We start from the raw sequence: 22,226 nt of genomic DNA on the forward strand, positions 1-22,226 counted from the left end.
GATACCAAATTGGATGTCGGCTCTACAGGATGATGTTGTCCTTGGGAACTATCATGTTGTTCCCAAATGACGTACAATTTTTAGGCATTAAATTATCAAATGTCTTGAAAATAGTCTTGTATCTGCCGTAAATGGGGAAACGGATGAATCCGGATCCTCTTGGGTTTGAGCTTAGTTTAGAATGTTTACGTCCTGATGTTTAGGAAGCCAGAATTATTTTCTCCCGCATGATGAGATCAAGTTCAAGATAAACACTTTTTAAGTAGAATCAACTTTTTATTACATACAGTGAATATAGGCCAATACGAAGATTTAAATAAAAGATGAGTTGTGTTCACGCTGTAACAAAGATAAATAATACAACAGAGTGGAACTTGGCAAACTATGATGGTGGAAACTACTGTTTAGCAAACACAGACTCCATCGTTGACTCAACCAAAATGACCCTCAGGGAAAACTGTCTACGAGCCAAACAGACACACCCACACACACATTAGTGCCCTCCCCCCTGTCAAAACGCAGGTGTGTCAGCAGTAGGAGCTGTGCAGAGCGCCAAACCCAAACTTTTTACGCACCGTTCCGCCGCTTCACCTTCACCTTCCTCTTTCCCACCTGAGCATCAACTGCTGCAACGGTTTTCCCATTCATACCAGATTACAATGGATTAAAATATACTCGGGTTCCATGCTCACGTTCCCGGTTCGCATTGGGTCACACCGCCGAGTCCTCGCAGGGAACCGAGCCGTCTTGGATGCACCTCCATTGCCGTTTCCGCATTCCCGCAGCCGCCGTGAACACCGCAGACACGGAGCTCAGATCCATGATCACAACAGAAAAAACCGGTTCCTCCGGCTAATCTACCCAAGCACTGCTGTCGGTGCAGTATGTTCCCAGCCACGGGAATAGAGGGAACCCGGAGGACTGTACGGCTGATCACTGCGGGCTGTAAAAGGCCGTTTTCAGCGGACTGAGGAAGTCTGAACCGCGTCGTATTGATCGGTGTCACGGTAAAACCTGGAATAACCCCGCCACCGCGCTCCTTCATGTCCCGGGATGGAGAGTTGCTGTCGCTCCTGTATGCCGTGTTTAACCCGGCTCTGGGGATGCATATGGCCGGACGTCCGCTACCCAAACGTCCCCAACAACACCCATGTCATAGCCAATCCGGCCGCGCACGCGGCGGAGATCCGCACCGTGTCCGGCGACATCCGCGTCCCGTCTCCCAAGAAGCGGCAGGTGCAGCTCTACGCGGCGCTCTTCGACTTTGAGGCCCGCAGCGACGACGAGCTGACGGTGAAGGAGGGGGACAAGCTGTCGGTGATCGAGAAGCGGGGGGAGTATGTGCTGGCCAAGAAGCTGACCGGGTCCCTGGAGTCCGGACTGATCCCGGCGAACTACGTGGCTCTGCTGCAGGACGAGTTCGCCAAACACAAGTCAGTGCTGAAAATGCAACCTCTGCTCTTCTTGTTTTGTCTCCACAGCTCTTCTCTGATCCTTCATTCCCCAAACGACTGCTGATTACACGGCGTGCAGTCTGTTGTTTCACATGCTGTGAGTCAGTGAGGATGTGTCAAAACATCCCTTAATCCCCCAAATGTTGCCAGAATATATTCACAGGGCACATTTGAAAACACAGGGGGGCGTTTAAAGGGACAGAAGGTTTGACTGTATTTGACAGAGTATCAGAACATCAGCATGAAACGTGTTTCCGTTCTGATGACACTGACATCCTGGCGATAGGAGCTGCCTGGGGTTTGACTTCTGTGCTGTCAAAGACTTTCTTGTGTTGATACAACAATATCAAACGGGTTCAGTCACCAATGAAAACCACTAAAATGGCTAAATGTAACCTCAGTCTGAAATGATGTCATTTGATCTGATGTCACTTGTAAAGGGCTTCCTGATCGATTTCTACAGTTTTAAATTATATAAATATAGAGCTGAAACAATGGTTAATTTTTGGCAGCTGTTTTGAAGTCTTCATTTGTTTTTAATTGATTTACTGTTTCTATGTCATTTGAAATGTAATAGTTATTGAGTTAGATGAGTAAATGATCCATAGAAATATTTTATTAATAATTTAAGTAGTTTCTAAAAGCAAAAATGGTATCCACCTTCTCAAATGTGGATCTTTTGGGGGTATTTGTTAGTCTTTTGTGATATTAAGTTAAATGTCTTTAAGTTTTGATCTGTTGATTGGTTGGACAAAAAAAGTATTGCGATACAGATCCAACTTTTTCAGTCCGATACCTTGGCGTTAGGTATTGGCTGATACCAAGTACAGATCCAAAACCATTGTTTAATCAATAAGCTGTATGCCTCCCTGTGTGGAGGAGACTGGGATTGTCTTTTATGTGCACACATTTTAAGATGTTTTACAAAGTTGCTGGTGTACGATTTATGTTTGTAATAACAATTAGTTATATCTATGTTTTTATTTGTAACATTTTATTTGACAAAATTAGGAAAGTGATGTTTAAATTAAGCCTGATGTTGGCTCTTTTTAAACGCATCATCACATTTGTCAAAACTTAAACAGGAAACTACAGTATTTATGTGTATATAATATATAAACATAGAATAAATTTTAAGGGATTGGATTTTTTTTTTAAATAAGAAGAAAACAATATCAATCACAATTTCCGAAAACCCCAAATTGACATAATACATTTTATTTTTCTTGTCGGACCGAGAGTCCGAAACCCAAAGATTTTTTAAATTTACTGTCAAAGAAGACTAAGAACCAAACATATTCACATTGGAGAAGGTGGAACCAGGGAAATATTTGCTGTTTTGGATATAAGATTAATAGTTGCATAGTATTCGTCTGTTGCCTAATAAGTTTAAAAACTGAACTTGAAGCCTAGTGGCATCGCCCTGTCGTCCAAAGCAAAGTTGAACACAAATGTTTGGAGATGAAACTACAACCTCTGCTGCTGTTGAACCAGACTGGAGCTAAAAGTAGCCCTGCAGCTGTAGGTCCTCCATTATTCATTCAGCCTGCAGGGAGTCTTCATGTTTCAGCACAGAGTGCTGCCTCTTTCGGTTGACTTCTGTCTGCGTTCATGCTGCCGATTGAACACTGATCCCACATGTCCCACTGTCCTCAAACACAACACTGAAGATACAGGCCTCAAAACAATAACAGCATCACTGGTTCCCTTTTGACAATGTTGAAGCTTGACTCTTTGTTCCAATGATGAACATCAACCCATGACAGAAACTATGTTTAGCCTAAGAATGAGCAACCAAAAAGATCAAAGCACCAGTGTTATGAGTTCATGCTGAGCTCACTGTGCTATTTATTATCTCCTGCAGCATCACTGTGACATTAGGAGATGAGTCACACCCCAAAAAACAAAAACAATTTTATCATTTGTACTGTGTAGTGGAGAATATGCGTCAAGTTGCACCTTACCGTATGAGTTTCATGCTTTCAGAGGGTGTGTGTGTGTGTGTGTGTGGGGACAGGTAACAGTTTAAGAACTCTTTTAATTCGTCATTTTAAAGTCTGGATGTGATGACGCTTTATGATATTACTGTGATGCACAGTAATTAGGACCTACTTAAATTCATTTTTAGTAACTTAATAGAGTTTTTAGGACTGCGCATAACAATTATTTTCATTATCGATGAATTTGCTGATTAGTTGGTTTATCAATCATTTTGACTGAATATGATAATGGTGAAAAGCTCCAAGTTAATGAAATTTTTTGTCAGGTCAAGAGTTTAAAAAATAACAATATCAAATTAGAAGTGATATAGAACAGCAATAAAATAAAATCTTGAATAATGGCAGAAACAACTGTTTCAGCTCCTGTATTTATACTTCTGTTGTAACTCTGTTGTAAATATTCCCATAGAAACTTCTAGTGCTGGTACATTTAAAAAAACGTTTGATTTCATTTTGAATGTATCACTTCAGTACAATAGTTCTAGGTTCTATTATTCAGCGATCTGTGCTGTGTCTTGAGCAGCAGGATGTTGTTACTGTGAAACCTGAATGTCAGGCAGAGCCGACACGCCCTCCCGGCTAACTTAAAGTAAATAAAGGTCCGTTTCTGTATGTGAACAAGCAGGCAGGACTCAATGACACTTTAGCTCTTAAAGCTTGTGAATAACAAAGCCCTCCAAAGAATTCAATGTTATATCAGAGTGGTGGAGGAAGTATTCCGATACTTTACTTTAGTAAAAGTACTAATACCACACTGAAAATACCACGGTACGGGGAATCGGACCCGATGACGATCATTACGATTAACAATGTAGAAATGGCCAATCTTCTCACTGTAGCATGAATTGTAAAATACAGATACCTCAAATGTGAACCTTGTGTATTCTGTTAAATGGCTGACATCATGCACACAATGGGGCTTCAGATTGTGGCTGAACATGCTGCTGTTTGTGTGTGTGTGTGTGTGTGTGTGTGTGTGTGTGTGTGTGTGTGTGTGTGTGTGTGTGTGTGTGTGTGTGTGTGTGTGTGTGTGTGTGTGTGTGTGTGTGTGTGTGTGTGTGTGTGTGTGTGTGTGTACGTACATATTCGCTTGTCTTTGTTCACTCCTCTTTTCATTAATTTGTCCATTTACTCCCATCGTTCTCTGTTTTCATTAATCATGATTGTGGTTTTTCTTTGTGTTAAATGTCTGATCAGCCATTTATCCCACGATCTATGTTATCTGTCCGCTCTGCAGGTGGTACTATGGGAATATAAACCGTGTGAAAGCTGAGAAGCTGCTGCTGGCTTCCCAAAACAAAGATGGCTCCTTCTTGGTTCGCATCAGTGAGAGTCACAGTGATGAGTACACAGTCTCTGGTAAGTGGCACATCCATTCACAGCAGTGACCTCGGTCCTCTTATTTTCTTTCTCTTTCATCTTTCTCGGTTTCTCATCCTGTCTTTATATTTATTATACGTCCTTCGTCAAACTATTCTTCACGCTCCGACTTTAATTCCTTCTTGTTTTGTTTATTATTATAACTTGTAGCTGAATCTTGCTGTGAACCTAATACAGTGAACCAGTTGTAATAATACATTCTGATAATTTACAAAAAACAGTCTGTAATTAAGGTAATATTAATCTTTAAGGATCAAATTCACAAAAGGATTGCACGGCTTTTGCGGCCACTAAACCTGCACAAATGAGACAAAAATAAATCGTGTTTCCCTCAAAAGAGTGAAAAGCACCCCGAGCTGTGTCTCAGTGCTCCTGTGCTGTCTGCACATATTTAAAGAAATGAATATGCAAATGTTTGGCTCAAAAGCTGACCCTTTCTATGCAGATGAACCCAATGATGAGTCCAATTCTCAAAATCAGCACACAGTCACAGTGAAACTATTGGCGTCTTTAGAGAATTGGTGGTCACTGAAGCGGATTTAAAAAGGGCGTCCGCTCAAACTCATTTATTGTGGGATCCACTCCAGTGAATGAATAAAGCTTCCCTACATGTCATTTCTGAAATACGTGAGAATAAAATGAATGAAAGTTAAAGTTATTATATAAATGAGTAATTCAATAATATTATCCTTTTCCCTCTGCAAAAAAAGGTGGAATTTGCACTCGGCTGAAAACTTAACAGGCAGTGATATCATCTGTGAATGGGACCTTGAGACGTGGAAGCTAGCGGTTGCAAGTGGTGCACAATTTATGGTACTATCAGTGGCCGCAATCTCTTCTTTGTGAATTCGCCCCTCTGACTTTCACGATATAGAAATTCAAGATATTCGAGAAACTCCATGTTACAGTGGCCGGGAGAGCTGCTTAATGGTAAAGAGTAGCACATGTATCCAAGACCCATACATATCCTGAGTTACCAAGTAAGTCTGCAGCAGCAAAACCTTTGTGTATAGATTTGAGTGAGGGTGTCATCTAGCCACTTGCTAGCAGCCGCATTTTTAAGACTCATAAAAGCTTCAGCATTCATGGATTCATATTAACTGACTTATTTTATGTCGTAGAAAAAAACCCCACCACAGACCTTATTTCAAGCATCTAACCAAAAACCCATGAAAAAAACAGCATCAGATGACAACAGCAAGGCAAACGTGCTGACTAGTTTCCAGGTTTTAGGACTCATTCCTGCCGCACACTGTAGCTATTTTCTCTAATAATAGAAACCCAATCAGAAATTTAACTCAAACTCATTTTTGACCAGCTTTGATGAGCGATCAGCAACAGATATTCTTTATTTTTTCCATATTTGCAGCATGCTTCTTCTTGAATTTAATTCAAATTTATTAGTTACAGGGTTTCTTTTCTAAATGCATCAAAGTGTATGTATTTGCATGTATTTTCTGAAATTGCAGTGCTTTTGTTTCGGTGGGAATCCTGATGTCACTTGCTGCGTTTCTTCTTCCCCTCCTCTCCGTTTCTCTTCATCCATCCTGTCCATCCATCACCCCCTCCAGCCACTGTCGACCTTAATCTCCCTGCCTTCGATTTTCTCTCTCTGGAGGAGAGGGCAGGAGGTGACACAACATGCCCTCAGGCAGTCATGTTGGTGGTCGACGGTGGCAAAAAAACCACTGATTGCAGTTTTTAAACTGCTACGACTTCAATTGGTGTTGAATCGGAATAAAATAATCTCTTTAGATTTTTGGATTGGGAGCTGGTCATTTTTGCGACAGACTGATCAGTTTTGTGTTTGGACGATGTGACACTGTCTCATAACAGCATCTGCTCTGCTCACTGTTATAGTCCAGTGTTGTAGATCTAGTTAAGGATGTGTCCGTGCATGCTTCTGTGTATGTTAACAAGAGAGAAATTGGAAAAGATTAAGAAATCACTGGCACTGAATTGGACATGACGTTTGGTATTGCAGTTTATACCTTCATCTAGATCCTTGATTCAACAAATATCATTGACACGTGATGTTGTGGTTTTGTTTTGGTCGTTTGTTAAGATGTAGAAGCAGTATTTAACTCTCACTTAACTGTGTTAATGAGTGAGCTTTTGAGGTGTTTGTAGAAGGGATGTCACGAGAACCGATTATTCGGTGCCAAGTCAATCCCAAAATTTTTAAACGTGACTACTCTTCTTTCTGCTGTACTGTTGGCACAGGGGATCAGACCTGGAGACGCTTGAAATCGGCAGTTGGATAGCTAGTAACCCGACCAAAGTGTTAACTGGAGTGTTTTGTAGATGAGAGAGTTTAATGTCTTGTCTTTAGGCGCAGTAACCTACTTATGGAAGCCAGTTGTCGTCATCAAACCCTTTTATGAATGAGCCCACAGTCCATTGTCTAGTGGACCTCCTGAGATCTGTGACTTTAAAGCAGGGGTGGGCAAACTTTTTGGCTCGGGGGCCACATTGAGTTTTAAAATTTGACAGACGGGCCGAGCCAGTAGCAGATGAATGGAGTGTTTGTGTGAACTAATATAAATTACAAGTAAAAGCCATGACCTAAAAAGTAACTTGCATTTAATTTCAGTGGGAACAGTGTTGTTGGTCACCCTTTTGAACCAGTGTGTCAATGTTTGGTATCAGTTTTGGTTGTGGCAATTCTCAGAACTAATATAAATTACAAGTAAAAGCCATGACCTAAAAAGTAACTTGCATTTAATTTCAGTGGGAAGTGTTGTTGGTCACCCTTTTGAACCAGTGCGTCAACGTTTGGTGTCAGTTTGGTTGTGGCAAGTCTCAGAACAGATCTGTGGTGTTCATCAGTTAACTGGGATCTTACACGGTATTTTTTTTATTGCATATATGCATATTTTATCATGCACTTACTTATTTAAGCAGTCATTTTTGACAGAGTTTTTAGTGTAAAGGTTAATGACTGTGGTCTTTTTAGCAGTTTGATTCTTTGAAGGGATCATACAAATATTTAATATATAACATTATCAGAGCTCTGCTCTGTCATGTCTTGTCTCTCCTCCCTGTGTCACGGTGTGGGTGCATCTCACTGGTGTCAGGAAACGTATCAGAATACCCTTATTTTATTGGTTAAACTGCATCACTTGACGTGATTTACACCACATTGGTCGGTGTTTTTCCTGCACAGCTGAACAAGTGCCGGAAATGCTGGAAAGGAGCGTGAATAACTTAGCTGCATAAAGCAAAGCCCCGCGACCCACTGAAAACCGGTCCGTGGCGAACCACCAGTTGAGAATCAGTGGTCTGCATGATCGTGACGAGTGGTGAACAGCTGTTTGTGTGGCGTGTCTTCCGTCTCTTCCCGTTTCCTTCACCTACATTCCCCTGGGTCAGCGGTGCATATGTGTCAAACTCTATCGGTGCATCTCCGGTCTGTCTTTGTTCATCCTGCATCGCTCTGTTCTGTTCTTTAATGTGAAATTTTATAAATGTACAATTATTAGTGTTACAAATTGTTTATGTATCACAGACTGTTGTGTGCTGTGGTGTTTTTCTCTGTTAAAGAGCGTTAGTTGTGGGTTGTTAATTGTTGTGCTATAAAGTTATGACCATGACTAGAGCTCCCTCTCAATACATTTAAGAGAACTAGCGGTGACGGCGGTAAAGAATACATTTAGCTGCCTGTTGAAAGCAGACCAGTTGTTTTGGCTATGCACCGGTATAATGGTGTGTGAAGAATTCATATCATACCGGAAATAAAAAAAACGGTATACTGCCCAGCCCTAGTCTTTATCATAGTTTGGGTCATTTTGTACCAATATCTGACGGGCCGGATTAAAAGGCCCAACGGGCCGTATCCGGCCCGCGGGCCGTAGTTTGCCCATGCCTGCTTTAAAGCCTCTGTTATTTCTCCCTCTCCTCTGCATCACTTCCAGCTCATTTCTCTCTCTCTGCTCCATTCTTTTCTTTTTCGCCCTCTGGCTTCACCATCTTCTGCGTCTGCATTTTTTCCTCTTCACCCCTTCGTCCACTTCCTCCCGCTACAGTCCTCCCTCTCTCCCCCTCCTGCCCCTCTTCAATGTCCTTTGGGTCCCAGGGGAAAATGCTGACGTTGGATGTTCAATTTTCACTGTGCTGGTCCTTTTGAAATATGCATCATCAGTACTCTGTGTGTGCATACGTGCCTGAGAGTGAAGGCAGAACAGACCACACATTCAATTGTTCGGTTTTATGGCACAATTACGCACATTCATGTCAGATTTACTGTCTTTCCTTTGACCATATAAACACGACCATCTTCTTGTTCATACTCTTACACAAGTCTTGTTATCGTCCAAGCAAACAAAACTCTTTTTCTGGTTGTGACAAAGACTGAAATGATACATTCTGAGTTTGATAGTGAAACAATCAGATTTGTTCCTCTTACAGCACGAAGTGAGGGAAAAGTGTACCACTTCAGGATTCAGCGCTCAACCATCGGGGCGTACTTTGTCTCGGATAAGATCTCCTTCGCTACACTGGGAGAGCTGATCTCCTACTACCAGAAGAACCCTCGCAGTCTGGGAGTGCTGCTGGAGGAGCCCTGCGCCCAGCAGGTAGGACACAAAGAGATGCTCACAGAAACACACTCTTATTAGTTATAGCAATTGCCCCTAACCTTAAAGGGATGACTGTGTAATATGGAATGCACTCTGGGTGGCTCATAGTGATGAACCTATATAGACCATTATCACAAGACTCGGCAGTGTCTTAGCGTCTTGTTGTTATGTGGCTAACAACTATCCCTGTTTCGTTCAATCCCAGTCCTCTTATGAACCTTGCTTTTTTCACAGAACAGACTAGTTGGCTAATATAGTGGAACATTTAGCAAAACATTTCTCCCGGGGGATAATAAGGTTGAGCAGCCAGACATTTCCCTCAGGACTTGTTCGGGGCACAAAACGGAGCTAAATGGAGAGTGAATACGTGAATGTTTGTGTGTGTGTATGCTTACAATATGACCTATTATTTTATGACATGCTTTATTATGAGTCTCAAGTAAGACTATGACTATGATCATATACTATTACCAATGATACTACCTCCTTCTGTACGTCCACCAATTATTAAGTAATTCTATGGCTTTGTTCGACACACTATACTTTGACATTTTGTGAGTTTTCTTTTTTACATAACTATACAATTTATTTTTATAATTTAAGGAAAAGAAATTAAAGTATTGCGTAAAAAGTCATCATACAGTATGTAAATATATATTAATATATGTCGAAAATAGTCATAGTAGAGTATGTCGAAAAATAATCGATAAATGTCATGGTATAGACCAGGGGTCACTAATAGGCAGACGGAGGTCCGGAGTCGGACCCAGACGACGTATCCGGACCCTGGACCTAAACCCGATAGATGATTAAGAATTATTTTATTTTGACGGAGCGCTTCTATTTTAACCGGCGTGGCTTTTCCCGCCTTCACGGCACTCGTTCAGCGGCCCAGGAAACACAACGACCAATTATATGCGTTGCAAATCATCTCACGTGATGCTGCTCAGCCAATCAAATGTGTGTATTCTGATAAACTTCCCGACTCGAGTGAGATTCACACACACAGGAGAGAGACTGAATAGTTAGAGAAATAGTGTTACGTGAGTCAGAGAAGGTATTTCACATGGTGTTCTCCAAAAACAGGAATGTAGACTGCGAGACCAGAAAGACTCGTATAGCTTCATTCGTCCCAGTTCAAAACCAGTGTGACTCATATGTGCAGAGGCCGATTAATACAAGCAGCAATGTGAAGCGCCGCTACGTCACAAAGAACAATTCTTTTGAGCAAATGTAACTACTCAAAATTATCAGAATCCTAAAACACATGAAGTCACTGCCCAACCATGATGTTAACAGAGAGGACTAGAGCTGAAACAAGTGGTTTCACTAACTACAGATTAAGTCCCTGCACAAAAAATTCTCTTTTTAGAAGATAAGAATATAATATTGTGGCTTTTTTGGGTGACATCACTTCACACCTGAATGACCTAAATTTAAAGTTGCAGGTCAGTTCAGTTCATTTTTCTAAAATGAAGTCCTTTTAAGATGTACATTTTTTCAAAAGCTTCCTTTTATGTATTTTATTTTTTAATTCAGTCCTTATTTTACTTGAAATAAGAAGAAAAGATAATTTATTGATGATTAGAGTGTGTGTGTATGTAATCCATCCGGCTCAATTTAAAAACTGACAATAAATATTGTTGATATATTATTTAACTGCCCTTTCTATATTTTAAATGACAGTCAGTTGTGGATTACATACAGACATTAATACAACTGTTCGGCTAATTCAATATCTATGGGACTAAATCATAGCGCAAGGTACTGTGATGTTCCGGAACCTTTGCTGTGAGGAAATTCTCTCTAACTGGACCTCTGTGAATTTTAATTGAATACCGCTGGTATAGACTGTCGAAAAAAGTCATAGGATAGTGTGTTGAGAAAATTAATTTAAAAGTACTTGGGTAGTATGTCGACATCCCAAGTCATTTCCTCACTTGAAACGGAAGTTGTTTGCGCCGCCATTCTGACGGCCGTCAGAAAGCTCTTGTTTCTGCTCTGAGGAGGGAGGAGGGATCTTTGAGGAGCCATGAGCCAGGATCTACGAGAGCAGCCTTCCAGGAAGTGTGTTAGCAGCTGACGTGCCCCCTCATTGTTCATCAGTTATTTGATTGGACGCTGCAGCTGTTTGGACTGATCTGATTATTCTCCCAGAGTGAAGACGGATCACAAGATAAACTCTCGTCTTCTACTTGATTAGTTTTGTGATTCACCGTCTGGTTTGAATATATGTTAATTGTAGGTCCGAACAACAAAAGGACGACAAACGACTTTCTTCATTTATTTGAAAGGTATTTTCCTCAATAACTTTTATTATTGATACAATTAAAGTCAAAGAGCTGTTTTTGTAGTATTTCACAGTGACAACCAGCAGCCAATAATGACGAATAACAGTTCCCACTGATGCTGATAATTCAAGAGGTAAAAGTCTACTTCAGGCAGCAAATGCTCTAGTTTTTAATCAGCATATTTTGTCTCTGCAGTAGGAATCCATAACAAAGACCCTGAATTCATCTTTCTATTGTTGCTCTGCAGCAGGAATTTAACAAGTGCTGTCCCATGCGCTATATGCACGAATTAATAAGAGGCAAACATATTTTGGAGTGTAATTAACCAGAGAATTAAAATCATGCAGCATCGCTGCAATTACTCTCTATCTCTGCACTGCAGCTTACATTGAACCCCCAGCGAGTATCCTTTATTCATGGCTCATCAGTTTGAGCCTGGCGGGAGACGACATTTTCACTCCAGACTGAGAAACCACCGATTCAAAACAGCCACTCGTTACATTTTGGAGAGAATCAGATTGGAAACACAAAACGTTGTTTTTGGATAAGGCAATATGACCATTTACAGATATTAAAGACGTCAATAGTGTGGTTTTACTACATGGACAAAATAGTGTGTTTGAACATAAAATCCATTTTCCTACTGGCCCACTCAGTGATTCCTCCTCTTCTCTCTTCCCTTCCAGAAGAGGCTGTGAGTCTGAGGCCACGGACACACTGAGGCAGAAACGCACGCATCATATGCATACTCGAGCACTTACAAATACAACACACATAATCAACACAAATGCTTTCAACATCAACAGCACACACAAACTACATACAACATAACTGCATGTAGGTATTGTCTGATATGAGAAGCAAACAGGCAGTAAATAAGACAGGTGGAAAATGTACTCACCACTTTCACATGTTTTGCTTTACTTTTCATTTTCTTTAATTATATTCTTTACTTTAATATTTAATTATCTTTTTATAGATTTTAAAAACGGTAAACATCATCTTGTCTTTATTGCATGTCATCATTGACTCTTGAACCTGGCGATGTGATTCAAGAAAGATGTTTGAACATTTGAAAGGTCCACTCGCTGAATTTGTTGTAGCACCATGAAATGCCCAAATATCATTCCAGCAGCTAACTTTTGTTATTTGGAATGAAACACATGTATGTTTGGGTTTCAAACCGTGAGCAGTGAGCTGGAGATACATCAAGCTCTAAACTACAATTGTCAAGAAACACAACTATTCATAACTTAAAGTGTATGAAGAGTTGTACACCTCCAGGCTGCCAAAACATTTTTGTTTTCAGTTTTGAATCCAAAGTATTGCATTTATAAATAGGCTCGCTTTTCTTTTCATACAAAGGCGTTCTTGAAGTGTTTTCACAGCTGCCCTTCGGCCGCATCACTGGACTCAAACACAGTCCAGTGGATCGATCAGTCCTTCAAACACAATAATAAATCTGCTTTTAGAAAAGAAACACTCACATTTGGATTTAAATGCGCCATCGGTTAAATGTTTTACCAGTAAAAAGAGTCACGAACGATGCTTTCAATCACTTTTTATTGACTTGGCGGAGCACAAGCGCTTGTTTTCTGTAATTATGTAGCCAGGGAACATGGTCAATAACAAGTGATTAAGCGTGGTATTGAGTCTGATTCCTCTGATAGCTTTTAGTTTCTAACAGCAGATTCATCCTGCTGTTTAAATGCCCAATGAACTGCCCAACTGACTGTAAAGCCCAAGTGGTTACATTTGTCACTTTAGAGGCCATTAGTGAGGTTATGTCATGCACAATGAATTATAAATGGAGACATTTTAATTTAACGGATTAACAAAACAATCTGCCTAACCTTTTCTTATATAATTATTATGACGTGGAAACAAATGATAGATATCATTTGCATGGTCTTTAAAACAACTAAAAAACTCTTTTGCTGGATAAAGTCAAATATGTATCCGCAGAATGAACCGGAATGTTGTTTATTTCAATTTAAATGTCCTTCATTTCCGTTTGTTTTGCACTATGTAGACCAGGCATTACACGAGGCAACAGAATGTGTGTAAACATGTGCACATTAAAGCAACAATGCTGAAGAAACAAGTTGCTTTGTGTATCCCCTGATCAACATTTGAATGTATCCTTTAATATAAACTCAAGTTGATTTATTTGAGTGTCTTATTTATATGTTAACGATGACTATTTGTCATTTAATTTATTATTCATGTGTGTTTAACCAATCATTTCAGTGATCTTTTTTTATTTCATTTAATGTTCATCAAAGCACTTGATCATTTGAACAATATGTTCATCACCTGATTGTTACTTACAATAAATTTGTGATAAAATCTTTGAATTCATTTGCCATTTATTAAGCCTATTGTTCATTCATTTTTTCATTCTTTCAATCATTCATTTGTTTTGCACTTACCTTTCACAATGCTGCTGATATGGCAACACCTCTGCATCTCCATTGTGGTGGCAGATTTCCACTGACTTATCTATCGGACCGCTCAGTGTTTTGGCCCTTTTTGTCTTGTGAGATAAAACCCCAGTTATAAACGAGGTTAGTGAATGTCAGTGAGGGTCCTCTCAGGTTGAGTAATACTGCGTGTGTCTTAATCAGGGGCATGATATTATCAGCTTAGATAAGGGACTGAATGCAATCAGTGGACTATTCAATGGTTAATCACTGAATGGTCACTGTTATCCAGATGTCCTAGTGGTGACTCCTCCTACCTCACCATGTGCTCAAGTCCTTTATAAGTCATACACAACCAACACTCTGGGTTCCTTCCTCCTTCAGACCACATTGCATTTTTTCCATTGTTAAATTAGAAAATATTTATTCGAGACTGACTTTTTGAATCCCATCAGAACCTTTCTGCATCAGGAGGGAATTAAACTCAGGCTGATGGCTCGGGTTTAACAAGTTAAAATGCATAATCCTTCTGTGTTGGAAAATTTGTAACAACAATTGAGTTGCACATTTGTTTTGCAATCGTTTGTGCCTCTGCGGCATCATCTGCACACTTATTTTAAAGTGTTTGGACTCTAAAGCTTGGACTCACCCTGTTGTCTCTGTGCAGCGGGAGCTGTTTGACATGGAGCCATGGGAGAGACCTCGAGAGGAGTTCAGACTCCACAAGAAACTGGGAGAGGGAAACTTTGGAGAGGTGTGGGAGGCTCTGTGGACCACAGAGAACAAGAAAGTGGCCATAAAGACGCTGAAACAAGGTACAAATGCAGGATGCTGTTCAGAGTATAAAGCAGGTGATTGGAGCTCATGTTAGAAATATTTCTGGGGTTTAAAGGGTTTACAAAAAGCTGATTGTGACAGAAAGCTGTGATAAGTGTAATGAAGGATGGATTAAGTTATGCATAAAGCACAGTGAAAGAAGTGAAGGTTATTTAAAGCAGAAAAGCTTCTTAAATTGTATTTGTGCAAATGGGGACAATTCAGAGAAATGTGGGAAGATGTGTGGAGAAGAGAAGATGTGGTTGAGAAGACATGGTTGTTAAGATGGCTATGAATGTAAAGCCAAATTAATGACGTGAAAGAAGCTTAAACGACCGTGAACAAAAGGACAACCAAGATAATCAAATCAAGTATCAATTTCTCATCATTTTTGTTTCTACTCCTCCAGAGGATACAAAGCAGGACGAGTTTGTGAAGGAGGTTCAGGCGTTGAAGAGCCTCCATCACCCCAAGCTGATCCAGCTGTTGGCCATGTGCTCCAGAGGAGAGCCGGTCTACATCGTGACCGAACTCATGAAGAAAGGAAGCCTCAAGTCCTACCTCGCCTGTGAGTGCACGCACGCACGCACACACACACACGCACACAGGTAACCTGAGCCGGAGTCACAAAATGTACAAGAGACAATACAATGTTTGGTGCATATTTAACTATCTCCATAAAAGCATAATTTAAAATACAGTTGATAAAATGTTGAGATGACATCTTTTAAATATGTCAGCGCTTCTACACAAATCTGATGGTGAATCAGTTCATCAATTCCTCAACAAGGTGGTTCATTTCCTGTTTCTAAATGCCACACGACGGCTTCCTGAGACTCCACTGTTGCTCTAATATGCAAAGAGGTTTAGAACAGGGAGTTAATTTAGCTTTTTTTAAGAAATTCAACCCTTAACTCAGACTTTTGAAAGCCCTCTGGAGCAGTATTTAGGCCAAGTGACGGTTAAATCGCTCCCCCTTAAAAATCCAAAGCAAATGGAATTATAATCTGGCAGCTCAGCTTGCATAGAAATATTGTTCTGACATTTTACAAAAGGCTTTAATCACAGAGTCTTGGCGAGCAGAATGAAGGATTTGACTCTGATGTGCCTCGTTCCAGTGGGGACAATGTGGGAAGATGAGTGGAGAAGACATGGCTGTTAAGATGACTATGAATGTAAAGCCAAATTAATGACGTGACGGAAGCATAAACGACCGTGAACAAAAGGAGAACTTGCCTTGGGTAGTTTTTTTTTAATTTTCATGCTGTGTGTCAGCATGTCAGGACTGTACTTAAATTTGATCTATTTGCTGATCTGCACAGCAATTGTCATTTAGATTTATGAGTGATTTAGTCTCTCACGCTGCACAACAAGAGGAAAACATGCACCACTCATTTACAGTGCAGATTCTTACATCTAGCTCCTAAACTGTTTAATGTGATGCGACATGTAATACCATAAAATAATGCAAATGCCTCTTTACTGTGGCGCTTGATTCTTTAGATATTTCTGCTCACCGGGTGGGATATCGTACTTTAAAAGGTGCAATGTGTAGCCACATGCTCTGCTACTGGGTCAGTACAATCTAAATCTACCGTCATCATTTGTGGCAGAAATGCGAACGCAACTGGTATTTTTGTTTCGTCTGAGAGGAGGCGGTTCGCTTCCCCGGAGCTGTCGCACGCCCTCCACCTGGCAAAGTAGTCCTCTGGAGGTGTGGAGAACAAAACGAAAATACGAAAACTAGTTTTCTCCCTTCTTCCACTTTGGATTAAATCCAATAAACAAACAATCAAAACCCACACAGACCATGGATGAATTTTGGTTGAGTTTTGTTTGGGGAGACGAGGGTGACATTGCCTTGTCGTAACGCCAGAGATTTACGAGGCAGAAGAACAACTTCTGTTGTAAACTTGAGCCAGGATCAATAGATAATACAAAAAGGAGACTGTACATACAACTTACTAACTCCAAAACGTGGATTTAGTGTCATGTTTGATGTAAAAAGTGTTTAGTAGTAAAATGTTTTTAAATACTGCTTTAGTGCCTCTGTCAGAACTCATTGATTGTTTTGGGTTATCGGAAACAAATCCATGCTTTTCACCAGTTTAGCTGACAGTTTGTGTGTGTTTTCAGCTGCTGAAGGCCAGGTGCTGACATCAGCTCATCTGATCTACATGGGCAGTCAGATCGCAGAGGGCATGGCCTACCTGGAGGACAGAAACATCGTCCACAGGGACCTCGCTGCCAGAAACGTCCTGGTGGGAGAGGATCTGGTCTGCAAGGTGGCCGACTTCGGACTGGCTCGGATTATTAAGGTAAGTAAGGTTGCATGTCTGAAAAGAGAGACGACATTAATTAACTCGTAGTATGAAGCACAGGGTTTATGTTTGTTGTCTCTTGAGCATCAGTCAAGAACCATTTTCCTATTTTAGAACAACACAAATTCTTCATCCGTATTCTCTTTAAATATGTATAGTGTGCCTTGTTGTTCCAGTGTAAACTCATGTAAACTTAATGTGTGCCTCCATTTTCCAACCGTCTGTCCAGTATAATGGAGCACCACTCAAATTTGCATAATTTACTTTGTTTGTGTGTTATAATAACAGAATGTTTTATTCAGAGAGAGCTTCCGAGACATGGAAAGATTTTACATCAGCTCAGAAAAGATGTCTCTTAAAGATTGTGTGTGTAATATTTAAACAGGAGTACATCATTACATGAGAGACAAAGATATTTACTGTAAATAAATGGATTCTCCAGGAAGAAAGTCTCTGCTAGTCTGGTCTTTTACCTTGTTTTTTGTGGCTAGAATCTTTTTATGTCATAGAGCAAGCGCACAAGTGTTTCCTTTAACCCCTCCTCCAAACCGCTTGCTCGCATGACACAATGACAGCACGAATTAAGGGGGAAAAAAGATTTGGCGATAAGTATATTTTACAACTTTTAGGACATAGAGATTTAAATTAGGGATATTTAAGTGTTCCTACTCGACAGTTGATGCCCTTGATTTATAGATGTCTAATTGGCTTCAAAGCCTGGTGCTTTTCCTGGGGGCTTGGTGTAGAAGGGATCATTTAAAATAACACTGTTGGGGATTCAAGGGAAATGTAGTAATGAATCTGAGGAACGCAACGGCTTCATAATGTCTGTTTCAGTAAAAGCGTGTGTATACTGTATATATACTTTGTTAACTCGTTACTGTTTTTCTCTACAGGACAGTGTGTATACAGCCAGTCGAAACACAAAGATCCCAGTGAGATGGACGGCTCCGGAAGCGGCAATTTACCAGAAGTTCTCCGTAAAATCCGATGTCTGGTCATTCGGGGTGCTACTGTATGAGATGATGTCACGTGGCAAGATGCCTTATGATGGTATAGTGTTGACTGCTTTCTACTTTGTTATGGAGAATTAGAGCTATATTAACTACAGGGCTTTTTAGCAATTTAATTATCGTGTTTTAACCTGTTTAGGAAAGTGTTTTATGTATGCACAACTGTTACACAACCAGTTACACAATGGACGCACGGTTCTAAAATACGAGGCGGTACTGGGTGTTTCCCATGTGTGGCTACACCCTTCTGAGCTTCTTAGGTAATTTAACTGTGAAGATTTTTGTAATGTGATGTTAGTTAATACAGTAGAATGATGTATTTTGAAAATTACAGTTTTAATCAGTTATATTTGTTGTTATCCAAAAAGCTAGTCCTTTTTTAAATGTCAGGCTGGCGATATTCTGTATTTTACTCATATTCAACAAATCACATAAAAAGCAGAGTAAGAACAGATACGCTGAAGATAACAATTTGGAAAGTATATAGAGAAGGATCAGCACGACGTTGTTCTAAATTTGTAAGAATTTCGATTAAGGCAAAAAAAAGATTCTATAAACTGCTGGGCGATCACACTAAAAGAAGGAAATAGTGCATTTGTTTGTGACTAATTTGTAGTAGCTCCATTGCCATTAAAACACATCAATGATGCACTGTTGCATTGTTCCTTTATTACAATGACCACAAATGCCCCAAATACTCACTCGAGCACCAAATGTGGATTAATCCGCAGCTGAAAATAGTCCCCAACAAAACCTCATGTTTGTTTGATTAAAAACGACAGTGACAATTATTTAGCCTTTTTAAAATCTAAATTATATATTTGATTCAACATGCGGAGTCATGTTGACTTTACCTTTCAAAGATGAGGTGTTGCAGCGATTCCTGATGTTGTCATAGCTGTGGTTACTGGATATCGGCACAGTGGAATATTCCTGCCTGCAAAATAAAACGTGACGGAATTAGTAAACTCCTTCATCTCTAATGCTTGTCACTCCCCCTTTAGGAAAAAGTAACAAGGAAGTGTTGGATCTGCTGTCATCTGGGTTTCGGCTGCCCTGCCCAACCCGCTGTCCTCAGAATATTTATCGCATCATGATGGACTGCTGGGCCGCTGAGCCCTCCAAGAGACCCTCCTTCCATGCCCTGCACAGCCAGTTGGATACAATATATGCCAGGATATACTTCAAGACTATAGAGGTGTAGAAAGAGCAACGAAGAAGAGGACGGTGGGAGCAGGTTATCTGCAGCTGATCATCGGCAGCAGGATGGACATCAAATATGGAAGGAGAGGGGGATGAAAAACAGCACGGAGTATTCTCCTCCCCCGTGCAACGCACTTCCACAACAGGGTATATGTACTTAAGAACACAAAGGTCCCAACGAGGGAGAAGAGCATCAAAAGCGGACAAACTGAAGTGAATTGTTCAAGATAGAGAAGATGCTTGCCAAATCAGAGAAGACAAATTCGGAACGCTTCATTTCTTAGGCTAAAACAACGCAAGGCGGACAAACGAAAGACTGACAGTAGCCACAGAAATGTGTAAATACACTCCGACCTAAAAATAAATCTGAACACTAAAACCCTCAGCACATTCACAGAACACACTGTTTTTAATTTTATACCCTTTTGTGTTTTATAAATAATATTTTATTACCTCTGTATGTGCCATGTCTGTGTGTGCACACTTAGAAATGTTATGAAATCACAGGTCAGGACTTTAATCACCTGTCTTTTGACTGCAAGCCAGTGCTAAATATTGGGGTTATGTGCAATACTTACTTGGTATGGCGTGGCTTGGTGTTTAGCCACGCTAGGGACACTGATGTGGATCGCTCAGTTCGTCCAACACTTTTGTCTGAAGGGAAATATCTCACCAATCCTTGCCATGATATCTGGTTCAAACCTTTGCATTTCCCAACAGATGAACAATTTTGCTGATCACGTGACTTTTTATTTAGCGCCACAATCAAGTCATAATCTTATTTTGAACTAATTCCCAGACTTCCATCAGCTTCAGCTGAGCTTTCAGATTAAAGGGTAGGATAGCTATTTCTGAATGATTACAGCCACCAATAACTCTTTCATTGTACATATGGCATGGGAGTACAAATCCAAATATAGCGGTCTTGATCTTTTTATCCGAGTCCTAAGAAAGTAAAGGGAATGAGCGTATTTCCCACAATGTTGAGACAAAGTGCTGCAGAAATGAGTCCTCAAACCGGGAAATTAGTTAACATTTTTGCACTTACGGTTTCTCAAAGTCAGTGTTTTTTTAAATGGGTTTTTGGTTATATCCTTGAAATAAATAAGTACATACCATCATTTTGAAGCTTTTACGTGTCTCAAAAGCGGCGGCTGCCAACGTGAAGTCAAATATTAAGTTGGAATCTTAGTGGTGGTGTAGTTAAAGTCATGCTATCATGGTGGAGCTCGTTAATTGACGTTGGCTTTTACTTCTGTGGATTGCATTTTTGCTTCAAAAATCATAAAAGTGATATTAATTTGTAATTTGTTACCTTGCTGACAAAACGTGTAAATATTTAAAACTTTGTTAGCCACAGAGCAAACTAAGTTTTTGCATTAATTCAAAATCGAATGGAAATATCCTATTGGCCTTTCGTTGACGGAACCACAACGATTCAAACTTCTGGGTAAACTTATAATAAAAAATAAAAAAAGTCATCCCCGCAGCAGTCTATGCTTAGAATGCAAAGATGTTTCCACAGTAACCTGCTAATGTTAGCTTGACAATTAACATGTATGCAAAACTTAACGACACAAAAACATTGCCAATCATTTGCATGTTAAGAATATCAGGATTGAGCTCAAGACAGCTGAGGCTGATAAAAGCCAGTCAAGTTTGAGATGTTCTGAAATGTCCTGTTCAGAGGATAGCCCATTTGATTTATGTGACAAAATGGCCCAGGACAAAGTTAACATTTTATACCTCATTAAACGTAAGCAGCTAGTCTTTTCACTCCATTTTTAATACATCCACCAGTTTTTCGGGCCTCTAGCATGGCTAAACACTGTCAGTCGTATTAACCACGAGAATAAAGTGTTTTATTCAGCCTACCTTCTTTTGCAGGCATTTCAGAAGTTTTTGGCAACATGTTGCATATCTAATGAACCTGAATACAAGTTTCTCTAGAATAGTATTGGGATTGTCTTTATCGTCCTCTGACAATTTTTTGCTAGGTGACCCGGTGCTTGAAAAGCCAGTGGGCCATCGAGCCATGTGTATAGGATCTAAGTTATTAACCCACTTTGAGAGGCCCACAGAGGCCAGTTACACCGAGAGTGACTATGTTTACACCACAGGCTGTTCACACCACAGAAAACACAAAAATGAACGCGACAAAAATACCTTTTTTTTCCCACACTACAAAATTGTACGTCATTGTTGAAATGCAATTTGAGAACAATGCAACTTTTGTCTTTTATGCATGACCATATACAGCACACAAAGCCAAGTTCAGGGAACTTTAGCCATAATCACAGAATCACAAGATTGAGTTGTATGTTTTAGGCTGACTGCCATCAGGTACCAAACACCAGTAGTGCAAAGAATAAAATATTTTAACTCGTTTTGAGATGTGTCTGTTTCTATCATAACATCTGGTGTCTTTGTCATGTGCTTGCAAATACACCCAGGAAGAAGTACAGTACAGATGTGGAATGAATACGTCACACTAACATATTTCAACTATTTCAAGTGTACGTGGGGAAATGAAACCCCTTAAAAGGTGGCGACTACAGTGCAAATGCCAATCCACTGAATGACAAAAAATTCTCTATTATTCTCTATCTCTATTAATTCTCTATTTTCATGAAGTACCATTGCTACAGCCGTGGCTTTAAGTTACTGTAAGTAAGCACAGACCAGTTCTGTTTGGGATTTGTTGGAGCTATTACTACAAAGTTAAATAGTCAACCTTTAACCTAACAA

General features: G+C 40.1%; 1 protein-coding gene across 1 annotated transcript; it reads left to right on the forward strand.

Moving 5' to 3' along the window:
* Positions 1-1,029: 1,029 nt before the first annotated feature.
* On the forward strand, positions 1,030-19,479 carry srms (src-related kinase lacking C-terminal regulatory tyrosine and N-terminal myristylation sites; the record flags this gene model as incomplete). The annotated part of the gene is made up of 8 exons (XM_079272780.1): positions 1,030-1,433; positions 4,692-4,813; positions 9,242-9,408; positions 14,793-14,940; positions 15,351-15,509; positions 17,078-17,259; positions 18,159-18,315; positions 19,280-19,479. Exons 1-8 carry the CDS (start codon positions 1,054-1,056, stop codon positions 19,477-19,479), a joined length of 1,515 nt encoding a protein of 504 aa, XP_079128906.1. The 5' UTR covers positions 1,030-1,053.
* Positions 19,480-22,226: the final 2,747 nt, after the last annotated feature.

Source organism: Melanostigma gelatinosum (assembly GCF_949748355.1).
Source record: "Melanostigma gelatinosum genome assembly, chromosome: 8".
In the NCBI taxonomy this organism is placed as follows: domain Eukaryota; kingdom Metazoa; phylum Chordata; class Actinopteri; order Perciformes; family Zoarcidae; genus Melanostigma; species Melanostigma gelatinosum.